Below are 18495 nucleotides of genomic sequence, written 5' to 3' on the forward strand. Positions count from 1 at the left end.
TTCTTTGCTTGCAATGGAAAGTTTAACTCCACTGTTTTCTTGCCCTATGCAATCTGCCGCGAGAGAGAGAGAGAGAGAGAGAGAGAGAGACCCTTTATTGGTATTAACATAGGGTGAATTAGACGTTTTGATATTTCTTTTGGGATTCCATTAACTTAAGAAACTCATGTTTCCTTAAGGCATGGGCAATAATAAAGTTTAGGTCAGCTTTTAACAGCCAATAATATCATCCATGGCGAGAAGGAAAAACTAATTCTTCAAACCTGCGCACCAAAGCTAACATCATGCCCAGTTCTGGGGTAACCCAGAAATCTTACACGAAAAGGTGAATTATTTATTATTATATAAATAATAACTCCCTTCTCTGTGACTGTTAAGTGCAAGATTGAAAATTCAAGTTTTCTAGCATTCATTATTTATGTATATAATTTTTTATTTTTATTAAAAATCAAATAACTTCACAGCTAATTGATCTAGTGTATGCATAATGTCTATAGCTAATTATTACAGCCACAATTGGAAGGTATGGTAGAGATTTTGATAAATTAATAATTAGACAAACTAAGGACCACACAGGACAGTAAAGAAGCAAGATGTCTATACAAAGAGGAAATCAGCCATGCTGCAGGTCCAACACCTAGACATCATCCCACAAGAAACGTTGGAAGCCAATTAAGTCATTATTTGAAGTTTAAACTGGGGCTTGTATCAACTATAGCAATACACTTCAGTAACCAATACAATGAGCTATAATGATTAATGCTTTACAAGTAGGCTGATTTTTCCCAAACAAGCCTTTTTGTCAATAATTTGTATTATTTATACACCAACACTGAAACCTTAGATGAATATATTCTGCCAGTACACAATATACTCAAAACTCCTTGTTGGGACCAATCATTTGTGGGCAAAAAGTCGACTGCATGCTCTTTGTCAAGCTTGAAACTCTTTACATTGTTGAAACACCTGAAAAATATTGGAGTGTGGACTCCTGAACGATGAGGGGAGAGCAGGATCTCGAGCAATGGAGTGATGCCTCTTGCGATCGGTTTCTGCTGGAGACTGTTCCGCTGTGCCTTCTTCATTTGCTGCTAATGATTCTGTTTTCTTCCATAAACTTTCTGCCGACGGCTGCTTCAATATGCCTCCAACCTTGAGAAGAAATATGCATTATTATTCAAATGTCAGCAAATATTAAGGTTTCAAAACTCAGTCTCCGTTTCAGTCTCCCAGGTAAAGTTAAGGTATTTTTAGCAGTTATGCTGAGTATTGGAGTTCTGCTCAAAAAAAAATATACATACATATATATATATATATAATCCAAAAAATAGAAAATAAGAGAAAATTAGAAGAAATTAAAGCAAGATACTTCACATCATCATTTTGGTATTTTAGTTATCGAGGAACATAAATTGTATAATTTGTTTAGTCAAGTCCCTTCAATACGCTTCATGTATTGCTTCAAGCTCAAACATGCGTGCCTGAAAATATTGTTATAAATTGAATAAGAGTTGGATATTTGCAGAACTTCTCCCCATTTTCAAATATTTAAGAAATAGGATGAATGAAGAGTATTCGCTAGAGTCTTCTTGGATAAGAATTTGGAACTCAAGTTATTTTGAAGCACAGCGTTGATGGAATCATGCCACTTAGAGATGATTGATCAGTCAACAAGAACAAAATTGATTTGGTAGCTCCTTGAGGTATAACTGTAAAACAATTCCATTCACTAACAAAATCCATTACAATGTTAAACTATAACCGTGCTTTCACTAGATACCATAAACACTAAAAACTATATAAGATAGTCAACCTTTTACTCAAATATATTAACTTCTTAATTGTCTTAGAGACAGATAATGAAACTTAGGATATTCGCGTACTTAGAGATAAGAATTTGGAACTCAAGTTATTTTGAAGCACAGCGTTGATGGAATCATGCCACTTAGAGATGATTGATCAGTCAACAAGAACAAAATTGATTTGGTAGCTCCTTGAGGTATAACTGTAAAACAATTCCATTCACTAACAAAATCCATTACAATGTTAAACTATAACCGTGCTTTCACTAGATACCATAAACACTAAAAACTATATAAGATAGTCAACCTTTTACTCAAATATATTAACTTCTTAATTGTCTTAGAGACAGATAATGAAACTTAGGATATTCGCGTACTTAGTACTGTAGCTCAACAAGACAGATTAGAAGTTGTCAAATGCCTAATATGCGCAAAGAATGTTTTTTTATTAGGAACATCCTTTGTTTAAAATTTGCTCATGATCCAATTAGAAGGATGTTTAAGATTTGCTCTTTCGTTCATAGAGAAAAATCGCATGCATCTTACTCTTTTGATGCCCTAAAAAGTCCATTATGTAAACTTATTAACTAACCTCTCCTAAACTTGAGTCCAATTAGGAGTCATGTATCTTGTTCCACACTTACTAACTGCATGTTTGGTATTGCTTCTGCTTTAGAAGCTAGGTTTTCTAGCTTCTCCAATAAGTGCTTTTTTGACATGTTCTTGAAGAAGCACTATTCAAATAATGTCAGCATACAATTATTTTCACTAGAAAGTTCTTTTTTGCTTTAAAAAATTGCAAAAGCACTTTTTTAAGCAATAGAAAGACACCAAATACCCCGCGGAATTGTAGCAAAAGCAGTTCATACTGCAGATCATGAACAGTAAGGAACCCCTTTATTTGATTCAAAATATTCTTCATAAAATACCCCTAAACTAAATTAAACCCACAGGAATACTGAATTGAATTTGAACCATTCAAGCAACTTTAGGCTTTGATTTGCCCCTCCAAAGCACCAATCGGATGGAAGTGGATCGGATGGAAGTGGTCGAGGTACACCTTCATAAATTGATGACAATGTGATTTCAGCCCTCCGTTGCTCGGATGAACGATCCGAAATCCTATTAGGCTGATTCTTCCATCTATTCATCTTCCATTAGGCCATAAAATCCTCTCTTCAACAGAAAATAAAATGTTAAGGTAATTAGCCCAATATAAAAAGTCGAGGTCATTTGTATAGAGTGGCACTCGACACATACATACATGGGACGCAAACTAGGCAGCAAATTGGTTAGCAGGTTTGGAAGTGCTAGAATAAAAGATGAAAATCATTTCGACCTATGATAATTTTATACACTTTCTAGTTCTAAAGGACTTTGGAAGAATTTAATCCAGAAAAAGAACTCTAGGATCTTGCTGATGCTGGAGCATGGGCTAATATCCAAGCCATGACACCACAGTTGGACATGATTTGGAGCCTAAGAGTTAATTAGATACTTCAAACTTTGTTTCATTATTGAGATCATGGTGTAAGAGACAATTTTACAGAGGGATGCAAAGGAAGTTATTTTGGCCTACTCTACAATTTAACGAATACGGTCGAGTGTTAGGAAAAGGATTCTCAAGTTCATAGTTGATCCTAAATTAAGATCCACTTTTGTTGTCAAAGGAAAATTAGATGAGGAAAGAAGTGAGAAATTAGAAAATAAAGAAAGAAGATCGAACAAAATAAGGCACGATAGAGGAGGGGATACAAAAAAAGGACAAGAGGCGTATTCTGACAAAAAAATATAATTCCTCAATTAACATATAAATAACTCATATAGTTCATAAATGTAAACCTTTTTTTTTAAATCTGTTCCCATTTTCTATTTACATGGCTCATTGTAACATAAGGACCAAACAACTAGAACTAAAAAGAGTAACATGAGGACCAAGTAACTTGTGGGCCTAGTACATTCTTGGCCAAGTAATTTAAAAACTAATTTAGTCACCAATTTACTCGAATCTTAGCTATATAAGGGCTAACCTAATGACTAGGACTTCGACTCAAGATTAAACAAATGTACTCTATAAAGAAATATATACAATCAAATGTATCATCAAATTGTTTTGATGTTCAAAACAATCCATTGATTCTATCATCAAAACAATTGATGCACCCCACAATTGGATGAGGGCTTAAATCATGATAATAGAGATTGTGACACACAATCCAGACCCATTGATTTACCATATGCTTCTATTGCATGAATCTCATCTTGAAGATATTAATGTCATTCAACACTTGATCCACCTTTGGATCTCCAAGATTTGACATTGGAATCCCACACAAAAATTCCTTGTGGTCATACCATTAGTTGGTTGTTTGTGTCCCCTTGAATGGCAACCATTTGATTGCTGATAAATTATGAATCTGGTATTCATGGATGTCAAGTCATTGTGAGTAAGCCCAAAGTCCTGCCACCCACATTGATGAAGAATCTTATGCTTGAAATCTAACTTGTATGATGACATCATGAAAAAAAGGATCAACCAAACGAGAAAAAAAAGGAGATCAAGGAAAAGAAAAGATGAATAAAGTAGTTTCGTGTGGCACAAGTTATATGATGCTGATTCAAGCCTTCATCAAAACTATTTCATGGACCAAATTTGTTCATGTATTAAGTCATTAGATTACTTAACCCTTAGGTAACTTAACCTCTAATTCAAGGTCTGGTATTTCAGTACCGGTTATCATGCCGGTTAGGGATCGATTGATATGATACCAGACCGCACCTATTGGTTCAGTACTTGTAAGACATTATTGGCTTTTTTATTTTTAAGGATTATTTTAAGATTTATGGATGGATAGGTCATGATTTTAAGGATGTTTTTAATAGTATTTTGTCATATTAGTCCTAAGAGACCATATAATTGCATAATGGATGCAATTGTCATAATTAACATAGATAATGCATATTTTCTAGTTTGAAAAATATATAAAATTGATTTGAATTATAACATACCTATCGATATATAGTTCCTAGTGGAGTGTCTATGCCGCTCATCGATATCAAGATCCCGTTCATAATTGAGGCCTTGGATGATTCCAACCATACATTGTGCCCACTCTTGTGGCGTGTCTCTACCTACACCCATAATTTGAACCTCCTCTAGATAGCCACCCTCCACCCTCATTCTACGTTGGCCATCCCAATTGAGGGAAGATTGCGGTAGCAAATCTGACCCATGATCTAGCTAAGACTATGAAGGATATCAGCTACTCGAATATAATATCACAAATATAGGATATGCATACGGACCATACCCTAATTGTGCAGAATAGGATCCAATATACAATGAAGATTTCGACATGGGGCCCCACTCCACATGCCATGTCATGAGCCACCTCAAGAAGCTCATCTCCTATATGTTGTTGTATCCTCATCGACCTTCTAACTTGCACTCTAGTGCATATCTTGTGCGGCATGAGTGAACCGTAACTTATCAGTGACTCGACAAAAATCAAGAAGCTGTGAGTAGATCCCCACCATGTACATTGCTACTTCACTGGCCACCAAATGCACCATTACTCAGACCATCATCATCATCATTTCTTGTGTCGTGAGACAATCTGCCCAACTCGTCATCCAAGACCGTAGTGGTCTTCAAATCCCAGTAAATAAGCTCCTCATCAACTCTCTCCAATAGATTTGCAATTTTCCTTTGATTTATTTTCGCTTTCTTGCTGCTCTAAGAAACTTTGTTTACTTTTCCTATTTGTCCTTGCCTGCCTGGTTGTACTAGGTGGCTCAACTAGGCCCACGACCCTGATATATCCTATGTTCTTACCATGATGACCTTTTCTTAGCATCTTCCTATCATATCTCAAGGAGGATGTTTAAGAAATGGAGCCTTATGATCTCGATTGGCTCCTCCCGATCTCTGTTATTGCTTTTACTACTAGGCATTGGTTGGTTGTGAGCACTCCAAGTGTCACTTTGCCCATTGCTTACATTCACCCCAGCCTCCTTTGCAATGATACTAGTTGGTCGAGAAGCAATCTTAGCTCGTCAAGCTTTGGCTGCTATTGCTAGTCCTCAAGCCAATCAATCATGGAATCCTAGCTTGCCCTTTCTAGATTGTAATTTAGAAACTTGAGATTCAATTCCAAGTGAGATTGTTTATGACAAACTACTCTTTGTTTCTCACTTAGATGCCCACATCTTATCTATTAAAGAAACATTTTGCTGGTTTAAAGTTCTTTCATCAAAATAGTATTCCTAGTTGGGGTCCACAATGCACCAAGTATAGCTTTGATACCACCAAGCAAAGGAATACATGGAATAGTGAAATAGAGAACATCATTGTCTTCTCCCTAGATAATTGCACCCTTAAGTCCAAAATCTCTCTCTCAAACTCCAAAAAAGATGAATAAAAATAGCAAAACTACTTGAAATTCTTAGGATAGTTGATATGAAAAATTGTAACATCTCATCATCATCCATGTTCGCATGCCTTCTTATGATTTTAGACTGAAATCGCAATATAATACCGATCCAAGCTTAATTGCAAGCTGTAGCAATCTATTACCAGCTTGCCAGTTTCCTAACTAACAGGACTCAACCTAGACCAGGGCCACTGAAACTAACAAGTCGATGTAGTATTAATTTTTTCCCCCTAATGTGCAGGACACACCTAAATTCCAAGCAAGAAAAATGATTCCAAGTAAATCCTAACCTCGACGGTCCCACATCATCATAATTCTAGACTCCATTCAAATTTTAGGTCCCCTGATTAAGAAAAGCCCAAGGCAAAGACTTTCCTGTTTGAGTACCCTTTATATTCTATAAAATCTTGAAAAATTTATGTGACAGTCTCGTATTTATCACTTCCAGATGAACATATACGAGTCCCAGTATCATTTGAATTCGCCATAATCCAAGTCTATTAAAAAAAAAAAAAAATTCAATATCTCATGCATACGGGGAAAGACTTTCCTGTTTGAGTACCCTTTATATTCTATAAAATCTTGAAAAATTTATTGGACAGTCTCATATTTATCACTTCCAGATGAACATATACGAGTCCCAGTATCATTTGAATTCGCCATAATCCAATTCTATTAAAAAAAATAAAAAAAAAAATCAATATCTCATGCATACGGGCAAACAACATGCCATCATACCATTAATCAGGGAATTTTATAGATAAATACAGTCACAAATAGCAAAAAAAAGGTCTCTATTAGGACACGTTAGCCGCTTACATTCAGAAGGGAAGAATCGGGCATTGGCCATTTCGCAGGTGGGTCCTCGTCCGGAGGCTCGAGCGGGTGATCTACCGGCTTGAACTCTGCATAGATCTCCACCACCACATCGTCTTCTTCCCTCCCAGCATCACCATGGACATCGATTTCATTGGTCCCAGCTTCCTCTGCAATCTGCCCTTCCTTCTTGTCCTAAAACTCAAAATAAACCCAAAACAGACTAAGAAACCCCATTTCTATCACTACAAATCCACGGGGAAAAACATCAAATGACAAGATAATAGAAGTCAACAACCCCAAAAGGGATCTCTTACTAAACCATCCTCACACGGATGCCCCATCAACACAAGCTACCAGCTTCATCAAAGCCCAAAGAAGTGAGAAGGGAAAGCAAATAAAAGAGAAAAACAGAACAGAAAACAAAAAAGAGAAGCAGAGAAATCAACGGAGGAATAGAGAACAGAGGAAAGCTTTTTGTTTTTATGCAGGAAGGAGAGCAAAAGGGAAAGAAGTGGTACCAGAAGAGAGGGTTGGGGTCTCGTCATATAGCCTTGGAAGCGTGCTACGATCCCTACCATTTCTCCTTCTCTTTTCCTCCTTTCTCTGCACCTCTCTGCAGGTCTCTCACCAACCACTGCCACCTTTTTTAAAGGAGGCCCAAGAGACGTTTGGCTTATTGATATCGAATTCACAACGGCTACTTTTTGTTTTTTTATTCTTGTTTTTTTTTTGGTCGTGGGATCCACTTAAAGGCCGGCTTTTTGTCTTTAACATCGCCGCCGTCCAAATCAATCAAATCGATCCGGCTACATTTGGCGCGGAAGCGAAAGATTTTAAGAACCTTTTTTGGTTGGTGCCTAATCTCGCGACGTTGAGACGCGTTTGCCCTCGCTTAATTTGCGGGTGATGCGTAGGTCACCAGGAAATAGACTCAACCAAGGACTTCTCGAAATGCGCAAAATGAGCCGCTTCAAAAGTTTTAAGGGTGCGTGCTTGGGTGTGGCTGTGAGAAGGGCGTAATTTATGCCAAATAATTGGTAATACCTTCCGCCCCCCGACATCTTTGGCAGGGAGGAGATAGCTTAGGTCGCAACCAGCTCAAGCACATCACAAATTCTGCTTATATTTGAATTTAATCAGAAAATAAAATGAAAGTCCAATCCACTAAGATATATCTCCAAAAGTAAAAATAATTTATTTAAAATATAAATATATTTAGTATCTTCAATTATTTTTATAAATATAAATATCGTGATGATGATGGTATTTTTATAAATATAAATATAGCGATGATGATGATGATGGCAAGTAGCAGCAGCACATGAGTGGTGGTAGGTAGCAGCAGCACGTGAGTGATGGTAGGTAGCAGCAGCACGTGAATGGTGGTAGCAATAACAATAATGATAGAGGCATCGAAAATATGGTGCTTGCGGCAAAATTAAGAGCGGTATTATGGCAAAAACAATGGTACCGTACAAGTCGCAATGACGTGGCAAGGTGGTGGGGTGGCTGTAGCAATAATTATAGCGAAGGTGGCGGCATTGTTTAGTTCTACATCAGTTGTGCACTGAGTAAATTTTACATACTTATACCAGACCAATGATCACAAATAACATCTTTTGGCTAACTTTTTTGGATGAGGTCCTAGATTGTTATAAGTAATATCATAGTAGATCCAATCAATAGCCCATGTGGATTTAGAAACACTACAGTACACACTCATTTGGATTGATCATAGATTAATTATAATATTTATGATTGGATTTGAATAGATTTGGATCTTTAGTCTGGCAAGAATACCAGAGCTTAAACGAAGGGATCGAGTATGTTAGACCTGTGCAGACATATGTTTAATTTTATATCGATTATGCACTACATAGATTTTGAATATTTATAATACAATATCAATGAGCCCAAATAACATCTTCTAGCTAGCTTTTTTTAGATGAGGTATTCCAATTCAGAAATACTTAAATGTCATGTTAGGGAGGCAAGGATACCATATGAATATGGATGCATGGCACTGCCTACACTCTTCCATCAAGCACGTCACTTGGTTGTAGCTTTCGGAAGATGCGACGGGATCATTAGCGTAAGGTATTTTGTCATTTTCTGAATTGTGGGCACGAAGATATGTCCTCACGGGAGCCTCACTTCCATTCTAATGAATGTTCCAAACCAACCAGTTCCAAATTTGACAACATGAAGCTTAATTTTCCAAACACAAGCGCATGATGATCAATTATGATTCTAAATTTGATGAGGTTAGCAATGATGGTGGTAGGTAGCAGCAGCACGTGAGTGGTGGTAGCAATAACAATAATAATGGGGCATCGAAAATAGGGTGCTAGCGGCAATAATAAAAGTGGTATTGTGGCAAAAGTAATGGAACCGTACAAGTCACAACGATGTGGCAAGGTGGTGGGATGGCAGTAGTAATAATTATAGCGAAGATGGCGGCAGTGTTTAGTTCTACATCGGCTATGCACTGAATCAATTTTGGATACTTATATAAGACCAATGATCACACATAACATCTTTTGGCTAATTTTTTTGGATGAGATCCTAGGTTGTTATAAATAGTATCATAGCAGATCCGATCAATAGCCCATGTGGACTAAAAAATACCACAGTACGCGCTCATTTGGATTGACCATAGATTAATTATGGTATTTATGATTGGATTTGAATAGATTTAGATTCTTAGTCTGGTAAAAATACTAGAGCTTAAACGAAGGAAGTATGTTAGGACCTATGCAGGCATATATTTAATCTTGCATCGGGTATGCACTAGGTAGATCTTAAATATTTATATAATATCAATGAATACAAATAATACCGTTCAAGTCGCTTTTTTGGATGGGGTAATTGAGTTGTCACGGCATCAATTTAAAAATATTTAAATTTCATATTAGAGAGACAAGGACACCAATTGAATATGGATGGCACTGCCTGCACTCTTCTATCAAGCACATGACACTTGGTTGCAGCTTTCGGAAGATGACATAGGGTCATTAATTAGCATAAGGTATTTTGTCAATTTCTGAATATTGGGCATGAAGATATGTCCTCACGTGAGCCTCACTCCCATTCTAATAAACGTTACAAACCAAGTAGTTCCAAATTTGATAACATGAAGCTTAATTCTCCAAACACAAGCGCATGATGATCAATTACGATTGTAAATTTGATCAGGTTAGCAATAATGGTGGTAGGTAGCAGCAGCACGTGAGTGATGGTAGCAATAACAATAATGATGGAGCATCGAAAATATGGTGCTGGCGACAATGATAGAAGTGGTATTGTGGCAAAAGCAATGGGGTCGTACAAGTCACAACAAGATGGGAAGGTGGTGGGGTGGCAGTGGCAATAATTATTAGCGAAGGTGGCGGCAGTGTTTAGTTCTACATTGACTATGTACTGAGTAAATTTTGGATACTTATATATCAGCAGTGTCTTATCTCACTCTCATTCTAATAAATGTTCCAAACCAAGCAGTTCCAAATTTGATAACACGAAGCTTAATTCTCCAAACACAAGCACATGATGATCAATTACAATTGCAAATTTGATGAGGTTTATGGTGACCATAAAACATAATTTATTTCTTTCACAACTCCATCTACATGATATGGTTGAAGCAGAAAGTAGATGGTAGGAGAGGTCCATACGTATGCAAAGAAGTCATACACGTATTTATTGTTCCATTTCACATTAATAGCAGCCAAAAGTGAGATAAGAGAGGCTCCATATCTGAATTCATATTTGCGAAGCCAATCACCATATCCTAATAATCCGAATACCATTGACGCTGACCCAGTACCTGCATCAAAAAGGTGATAACGTTATACCTTCGTCAATGGTATGCACTGGGTGCTAAACGCGGGGTAGCGAAAGCAGTGATCGGATTAGCTTTCTGAAGTGCAAGACCAGCAGACTCTTCCATGTCGACCTCCACTCCATCAGGCATCTTCCAATCAAATGCGTGTATCAACGTGCCCAAGATGGACTGCACAAAGAGCATCCCCAGATACTTTCCAGCACAAATCCTCCTCCCAGCTCCGAAAGGTATCAACTCAAAGTCAGTGCCTTTCACGTCTATTTTGGCAATATTGCCACTCAAGAACCTCTCGGGATTAAACTCGAGAGGGTTCTCCCATACATCAGGGTCCCTTCCAATGGCATATATATTAACTAAAAGCCTTGTTCCTTCAGGGATGTAGTAACCATCAATCTCGCAGGGTTGGTTGGATATATGAGGGAGGTTTAGTGGTGTAGTCGCGTGCTTCCGGAGAACTTCCTTGCATATTGCTTGAAGGTATGGGAGCTTTGGGATGTCAGATTCTTCGAGCATGCGGTCTCTGCCAATTACTTCGTCCAGCTCGAGCTGTGCACGCTTGAGCTTCGAAGGGTTCTTTAACAATTCAGTAAACGCCCACTCAATCGTTATCGAGGATGTATCCGTTCCCGCGATAAACATATCCTGATGGCAACGTAAATTGTCAGATGGGAACTCTGAAAACGTGCATGGACGTGCAGCCACAAAACATTATAAGCATGAAACAGTAGATAACATGATGATATATAATAATAACAAGGGTGCAGGCCGCTCGCTGCGAGGGCCTTGCAATTAGTGTGTTGTTTGCACCGTAGAGTACGATCGATGGCTATCAAATAAGATGCGCTGCATAACATATAAAAAAAATATAAATATATAAATAAATCTATCTCATCCTATTGGTTTAAGTTTTTGGAACAAGTGGTGATTTTAATATGGTATCAAAGCAGAGGCACTCTTTAACGCCATTATTAAAAATTCCATATGTTAGGCTCACCTATTAAAGAAAAGTCCGATCATATATGATAGGGAGTATAAGAAAATATAAAATATATAAATAAATCTATCTCATCCTATTAGTTTAAGTTTTTAGAACAAGTGGTAATTTTAATATGGTATCAGAGTAGAGACACTCTTTAACTCCATTATTAAAAATTTTACATGTTGGGCTCACCTATTAAAAAAAAGTCCAACCCATATATGAGAGAGAGTATAAGAAAATATAAAATATATAAATAAATTTATCTCATCCTATTAATTTAAGTTTTTGGAACAAGTGGTGATTTTAATATGATATTAGAGCAGAGGTTCTGAATTCGAACTCTGTGTCCGCACTCTTTAACTTTATTATTAAAAATTTCATATGTTGGGCTCACCCATTAAAGAAAAGTCCGACCCACATGTCAGGAGAAGTATAAAAAAATTAAAATATATAAATAATTCTATCTCATTCTATTGGTTTAAGTTTTTGGAACAAGTGGTGATTTTAATATGGTATCAAATCAGAGGCACTCTTTAACGCCATTATTAAAAATTCCACATGTTGGGCTCACCTATTAAAAAAAAGTCCGACTCATATATGAGAGAGAGAGTATAAGAAAATATAAAATATATAAATAAATCTATCTCATCCTATTGATTTAAGTTTTTGGAACAAGTGGTGATTTTAATATGGTATTAGAGCAGAGGTTCTGAATTCGAACTCTGTGTCCGCACTCTTTAACTTTATTATTAAAAATTTCATATGTTGGGCTCACCCATTAAAGAAAAGTCCGACCCACATGTCAGGAGAAGTATAAAAAAATTAAAATATATAAATAATTCTATCTCATCCTATTAGTTTAAGTTCTTGGAACAAGTGGTGATTTTAATATGGTATCAAAGCAGAGGCACTCTTTAACACCGCTATTAAAAATCCCACATGTTAGGCTCACCTATTAAACAAAAGTCTGACTCATATATGAGAGGAAGTATAAGAAAATATAAAATATATAAATAAATCTATCTCATCCTATTAGTTTAAGTTTTTGGGACAAGTGGTGATTTGAAGATGAAACAGTAGATAATATAATTATATATAATAATAACAAGGGTGCAGGCCACTCGCTACGAGTGGTTTTAGTGTGTTGTTTACATTGCAGAGTATTATTATATGATCGATGGCCATCAAACAAAATACGTTGTTTATGATATGTAAAGGTATCTTATTTGATGGTCATCTAGATTGTGACGGCGCTGTTTATCCAGCGCTGCACGGCACTCTAATGCTTAAGATTGGAGCAATTTCATATCATACCACAATAAGTCCCTTGATGTTGACATCTGACAGCATCTCCGCACCTTTCGAGGATTTGATATTGGCCAGGAGATGATCCACGAAATCCTGCTTCCCTTCACGCTGGCCGGCGGTCTCGGCGTGCTCCCTGAGCATCCGAGTCATGAGCGCGTCGAACTTTTTGTGCAGGGTCTTCAGGCGACGCTCTATACCATTCACGTCGAGCCACTTCATGGACGGTATGAAGTCCGCTATGTTGGTCAACCCCGACAGCTTCATCACCTCCAAGACCATGCTCTTGAACTCGCTCGACTCGGCCCCGTCCGAGTCGAACACCCGGCGGCTCAGTATGGCGAGCCCCAGTATGTTGGCCAGACCCTGCATGACCATCCCGTGGACCTCGACCGGCTTGCCGTGGCGGTTCAGGTTGAGGATGCCTTGGACCATGCGGTTCAACTCGGACCGGCGGGCGGAGGACCACTGGGAGACGGCGCCGGGGCCGAGGAGGTGGACGCTGGAGAGTCTGCGGAGGAGCTTCCAGCGAGGGCCGTAGTCGGCCCAGACGAGGTCTTCGCCGGCGTAGCCGACGTTGCGGGCGGCGTTGTTGATGGGCCGGTCGGCGAACTGGACGTCGAGGGTGTGCAGGAAGGCGCGGGCGACGGCCGGGGAGGAGGCGACGGCGAAGCCGCGAGTGCCGAGCTTGAGGTACATGATGGGGCCGTAGCGCTTGGCGAGGTTGGCGAGGGCGGAGTGGGGGAGGGGGCTGAGGAGGGGGAGTGCGCCGAGGAGAGGCCAGCCACGGGGGCCTGGGGGTAGCGGGAGGGGCGGTGCGGCGCGGAGCCGGCGGTGGACGAGGAAGAGGATAAGGACGAGGGGGAAGAGGAAGGTGGTCGCAATGGAGAGGATGTCCATGGTCATGGTGAAAGAAAGGAACAGGGTAGAAGAAGCGTGATGGGAGTGGGTTGAGAGAAGAGCAAGGGTAAGAATAAATAGGGACGCTATTGGGTCGGGTCGGGTCGGGTCAAATATCTTTTTAACTTGGATCCGGATCTACTAGGTGGTAGAGGTCTAGAATATAATCCAAATTCTATCCATCCAAGTTAGGATTCAACCCACGGCAAGATAGAATCTTAGTTGACTTTTGGGATGGGACCGAAAAGGTCCTAATTGGGGGGCATTGTTTGAAAAGCTTAATTTCATCAGCATCTAAAAATTATTTATGAGTAATGTAATTTTAAAATACAACCAATAAGTTTTGTAACAAAAAATACGGAAATTAAGATATGAAGATAAAACTGTACATTATTTTTTTTGCTGAAAACTATATATTATTTTCAGTAAAATTATAGGATTTAGATGTAGGTTGAGTTGGATACGTCAAATTCAAACATGTGTGTGGGCACGCGCTCATGCATAGTACATCAAATTGGAACTACAACTTGATTTAGTATTGTGCACCGGTGTGTACATGTGTGTGTGCATACGTGTGTGTGCATGTTTGTATGTTGGACATAGAAAGTTACATGACTGTGTCCTTTTCTTTTGTTAGTTCTAGCTGCCCATTTGTTCATCGACAACGTTGTTAACCAGTACAATTGTTTTAAAGACCAGCTATATCCGGTTTTAACTAGAAATACCCAATTTTATTATTAAAAAAAGAAATATCTAATGGCAAGTATAATAATCAACAAGAATAGAAGGATTTTTTGGTTTCTACTCTGTGTGCCACATGCCTATATATATAGTTCTACTTAATCAATATCGAAAAGGAAGTATTCCAACCCAGTTGTTGCACTACACTTTGTCCAACTCCAATTTTGCCATGCTGCACTCTATCCATCTCTCGCCCCTCTATAAGGATGGCAATTTACTCTACTCTATCAGATACTCGATCCAAACGGACCCTAATGGAGCAGGTTTTACCAGATCTACAGCTGATCCAAGTAACGGTAAAACTTATCTCAAATCTCAACTTAGATATATATAACTTTTTACAAATTGTCTCTCCATTATCTATCCAATTCGCTCCGCTAGACAGAAAGATTAAACAAATAAAAAAATTTCACGCTATGATGCTTAGTTGCTTATTTTTTATATCTCCGATACTTATTTTGTTTAATATTATGTGAAGTATTAAAATTTATTTTTATTTTTTCATTCATTAAATTTATATATTAAAAAAAATTAAGCTTTACTCAATCCAATCTATCTAACCCTTCTTGTTTTAACTGACCCAGGACCTGTTATCCATTCTGCAATAAGAACAAATATGGATATGAACAGTGGTCTATCCATTCTGTTGCCATTCCTGAATCGTCTCGAGAGACGCCGGTGCACGTAGCTATCATCTCATCTTCCTGAATCGGTCTTGGGGTTACGCACCGCCGTGACCGCGCGTGCACCACTTCAACCACGCAACCCCTCCATTGATGTCATCGCCTCCCGGGTCTAGTCTTGGTGGCCGCCGGCGACCGCCGCGGGAGATGCTCCATTTCGGATCGACCGCAGCAAAATTCTCAGTAAAGTAATGTTTTTTTTCCATCAAGATACGCGTGCATCAAATCAGCTAAAAAAAGCATTTAGCAAGCTGCTTACGGGAGTTACTTTTTCCTTATTAAATTATTCCAAGATATATGCATGCATGGCTTTCTCTAGTCAACTAGATTTTTTTGTAACTACTATAACGGTCAATAACGTGCAACATTCGGAGGGGACCGTCGTAAATAGATTGTGGCGGTCTTGGTCAAACCTTGGGATGATGCCGTTTCTGGGCTGGACTGATAAAATTCTGTCTTACTTACGTGAGGTGAAGTGAGCTTTGTAGAATATATATCGCTCCTTGAATTCTAGGTTTTGTTCTTCTTGAGCCCTGGTCAGAGTGGTGCAGTGGTCTATTCACGGGAGCCATGCTCTTCTTGCACCTGTGATCTCGGCATGCACTCTATTTTCAAGGCTTGTCTCTGATTTCAAAAGGATATGATGTTGGATGCATGGGATAAGTCAATAACTTAAGGGAATTGAGTTTGGAATTGGATTATAGTATTATGACAGTTTTTTTTTGGCGTCGAGTATGGTACTTTGGACATTTGGTGGTTCCCAAGTCCATGCGACCAAATGAATCAGGCATTGTGTAGCTACGTAAGTATATGAGACTCTTGGGGAAAACTTGATGAATAGGTGATTAAGATGGCTAAGCAAGTTATGATACAAAACAACCTCAATAAATAAATTACTATTTTGTATTGATTCAGGATCGGATGCATAGATCATTCCAAGAAAAGTATATCTGGTCATGTCTCGATTGGATCTAGAAGGCTATTGTTGCACTCGTGTCACACATGATATAACTTTTGTAGGGCATAACTTTCCAAAACAACTTTTGCTTTGAACAATCAAGGGGTCAAGGATATAACATACATAAGAAAACCTACATGAAAACAAGAAAGAAGACTTCCAAAAAAGTGATAGAAACATTGAGTTTGGATCCTATTTGATTACCAGACTGGTCTAGTTTGATCGCCTACTATTGCATTGCAATAAAGGCTTGCAATTAAATTGGACCTCTACAGTTTAAATATGAAGTGTATATATAGGATCCAAACTCAGATAAGTTTGATCCGTGCATAATGTGACAGTCAAAAAATGCAACAATCTATTATTTGTTTTAAGCATATTCAAAATACTGAAGTGGCAATTACAAAAAATATTGTGATACGGATAATAGGAGTTGTTCTATTAAAGTTTACAATAACTACACCAATATAAACCTCTAGCAGCAGAAAAAAATCTACCGCTAGAAATCCTAAAATTGCTGCTAAATAGTTATAGCGACAGAGTGCAAAAAAAAATTCAGCTCTTTCAGCTATTGCTACTAAAATTTTGGTATTACAAATTATTCGTTTATTTTTTATTACTACAAGTCTACGAATTCTTTTAGCACTAATTATTTTTGCCGCTATATGCAATTTATTGATTAAACCCAATAATTCATGCCGATGTATCTTCTTGCAAATAGGTCACTCATTTGACCAACCTACTTTTTCCTTAACATACGCATTGCATGGTACGCATAACAATGTCTACTCTTTCATGAACACCTTTTCTCTGCTATTGCTTGTACCAAACAATGTTGCGTAGATCATTGTTGCACTTGTATCACACATGATATAACTTTCGTAGGGAATAACTTTCCAAACAACTTTTGCTTTGAATAGTCAAGGTGCCAAGGATATAATATACATTAACTTAAGAAAACCTACATGAAAATAAGAAAGAAGGCTTCCCAAAAAGTGATAGTAGAGAATCAATATGCACAGAAAATTATAATCCATTATTGATTAAATAACTAATAGGGATTGCCTAGATAGTTCTAAACCAAGTAGATATCATTTTAGGAAGGCTTGGATTAGGTGTAGAAGGATGATAGAAACATATTGAGTCTGGATCCTATCGATTTACCAAACTAGTCTAGTTTGATCACCTACTATTGCCTTCAATAAAGGCTCACAATTAAATTGGACCTCTACAATTTAAATATGAAGTATATATATTGGATCCAAACTAAGATAAATTTGATCTGTACATAATGTGGCATTCAAAGAATGCAACATTCTATTATTTGTCTTAAGCATATTCAAGACACTGAAGTGACAATTACAACAAATATTGTGATATGGCTAATAGGAGTTGTTCTATTAAAGTTTACTATAACTACACTAGTATAAACTTCTAGCAGTAGAAAAAAATCTACCACCAGAAATCCTAAAATTGCTGCTAAATAGTTACAGCGACACGACAGAGTGGAAAAAAAGAAATTAGCCTTTTCAGCCATTGCCACTAAAATTTTGGTATTGCAAATTGTTCATTTATTTTTTACTGCTATAAGTCAACATATTCTTTTAGCCCTAATTATTTGCGCCGCTAAATGCAATTTATTGATCAAACCCAATAATTCATGCCGACGAATCTTCTTGCAAATAGGTCACTCACTTGACCAACCTACTTTTTCCTTAATATGCGCATTGCATGGTATGCATGACAATGTCTACTCTTTCATGAACACTTTTTTCTCTGCTATTGCTTATGCCAAACAATGTTGCACCAACATGACTATTGAGATTAACTTTCCACAAACAAGATAATGATGATTACGAGGACTGTAGAAGGTTCGATGTTCTGTAAATTTGTTATGACTTATGGTGACCATCATGCATCATCCACGTCTATCATTACTCTCGGGATATGATTTAGAAGGAAATAGATTCTAAGATAGCTCCATATTTATACAAAGGTCATACATGAATGTATGTAGATACATAGATCGTATTG

At 37.8% G+C, this 18495-nt stretch overlaps 2 protein-coding genes across 3 annotated transcripts; both read right to left on the reverse strand.

Moving 5' to 3' along the window:
* Positions 1-644: 644 nt before the first annotated feature.
* On the reverse strand, positions 645-7713 carry LOC103706787 (uncharacterized). 2 transcript variants are annotated; one of them, XM_026804536.3, is made up of 3 exons: positions 7573-7713; positions 7055-7246; positions 645-1152 (listed from the first exon to the last, which is right to left on the reverse strand). In XM_026804536.3, exons 1-3 carry the CDS (start codon positions 7630-7632, stop codon positions 934-936), a joined length of 471 nt encoding a protein of 156 aa, XP_026660337.2. In that variant the 5' UTR covers positions 7633-7713; the 3' UTR covers positions 645-933. The 2 variants fall into 2 exon arrangements, with proteins under 2 accessions (XP_026660337.2, XP_026660338.2); XM_026804537.4 differs by lacking the exon at positions 7573-7713 and adding an exon at positions 7369-7537 and having other exon boundaries at positions 678-1152.
* Positions 7714-10621: 2908 nt separating this feature from the next.
* LOC103706786 (flavonoid 3',5'-hydroxylase-like) lies at positions 10622-14142 on the reverse strand. Its single transcript, XM_008791012.6, has 2 exons — positions 13189-14142; positions 10622-11537 (listed from the first exon to the last, which is right to left on the reverse strand). Exons 1-2 carry the CDS (start codon positions 14083-14085, stop codon positions 10911-10913), a joined length of 1524 nt encoding a protein of 507 aa, XP_008789234.2. The 5' UTR covers positions 14086-14142; the 3' UTR covers positions 10622-10910.
* Positions 14143-18495: the final 4353 nt, after the last annotated feature.

This window comes from Phoenix dactylifera, chromosome 18 (assembly GCF_051530095.1).
Source record: "Phoenix dactylifera cultivar Ajwa chromosome 18, Ajwa_hap1_PhDact_Kaust_v1.1, whole genome shotgun sequence".
NCBI lineage: Eukaryota > Viridiplantae > Streptophyta > Magnoliopsida > Arecales > Arecaceae > Phoenix > Phoenix dactylifera.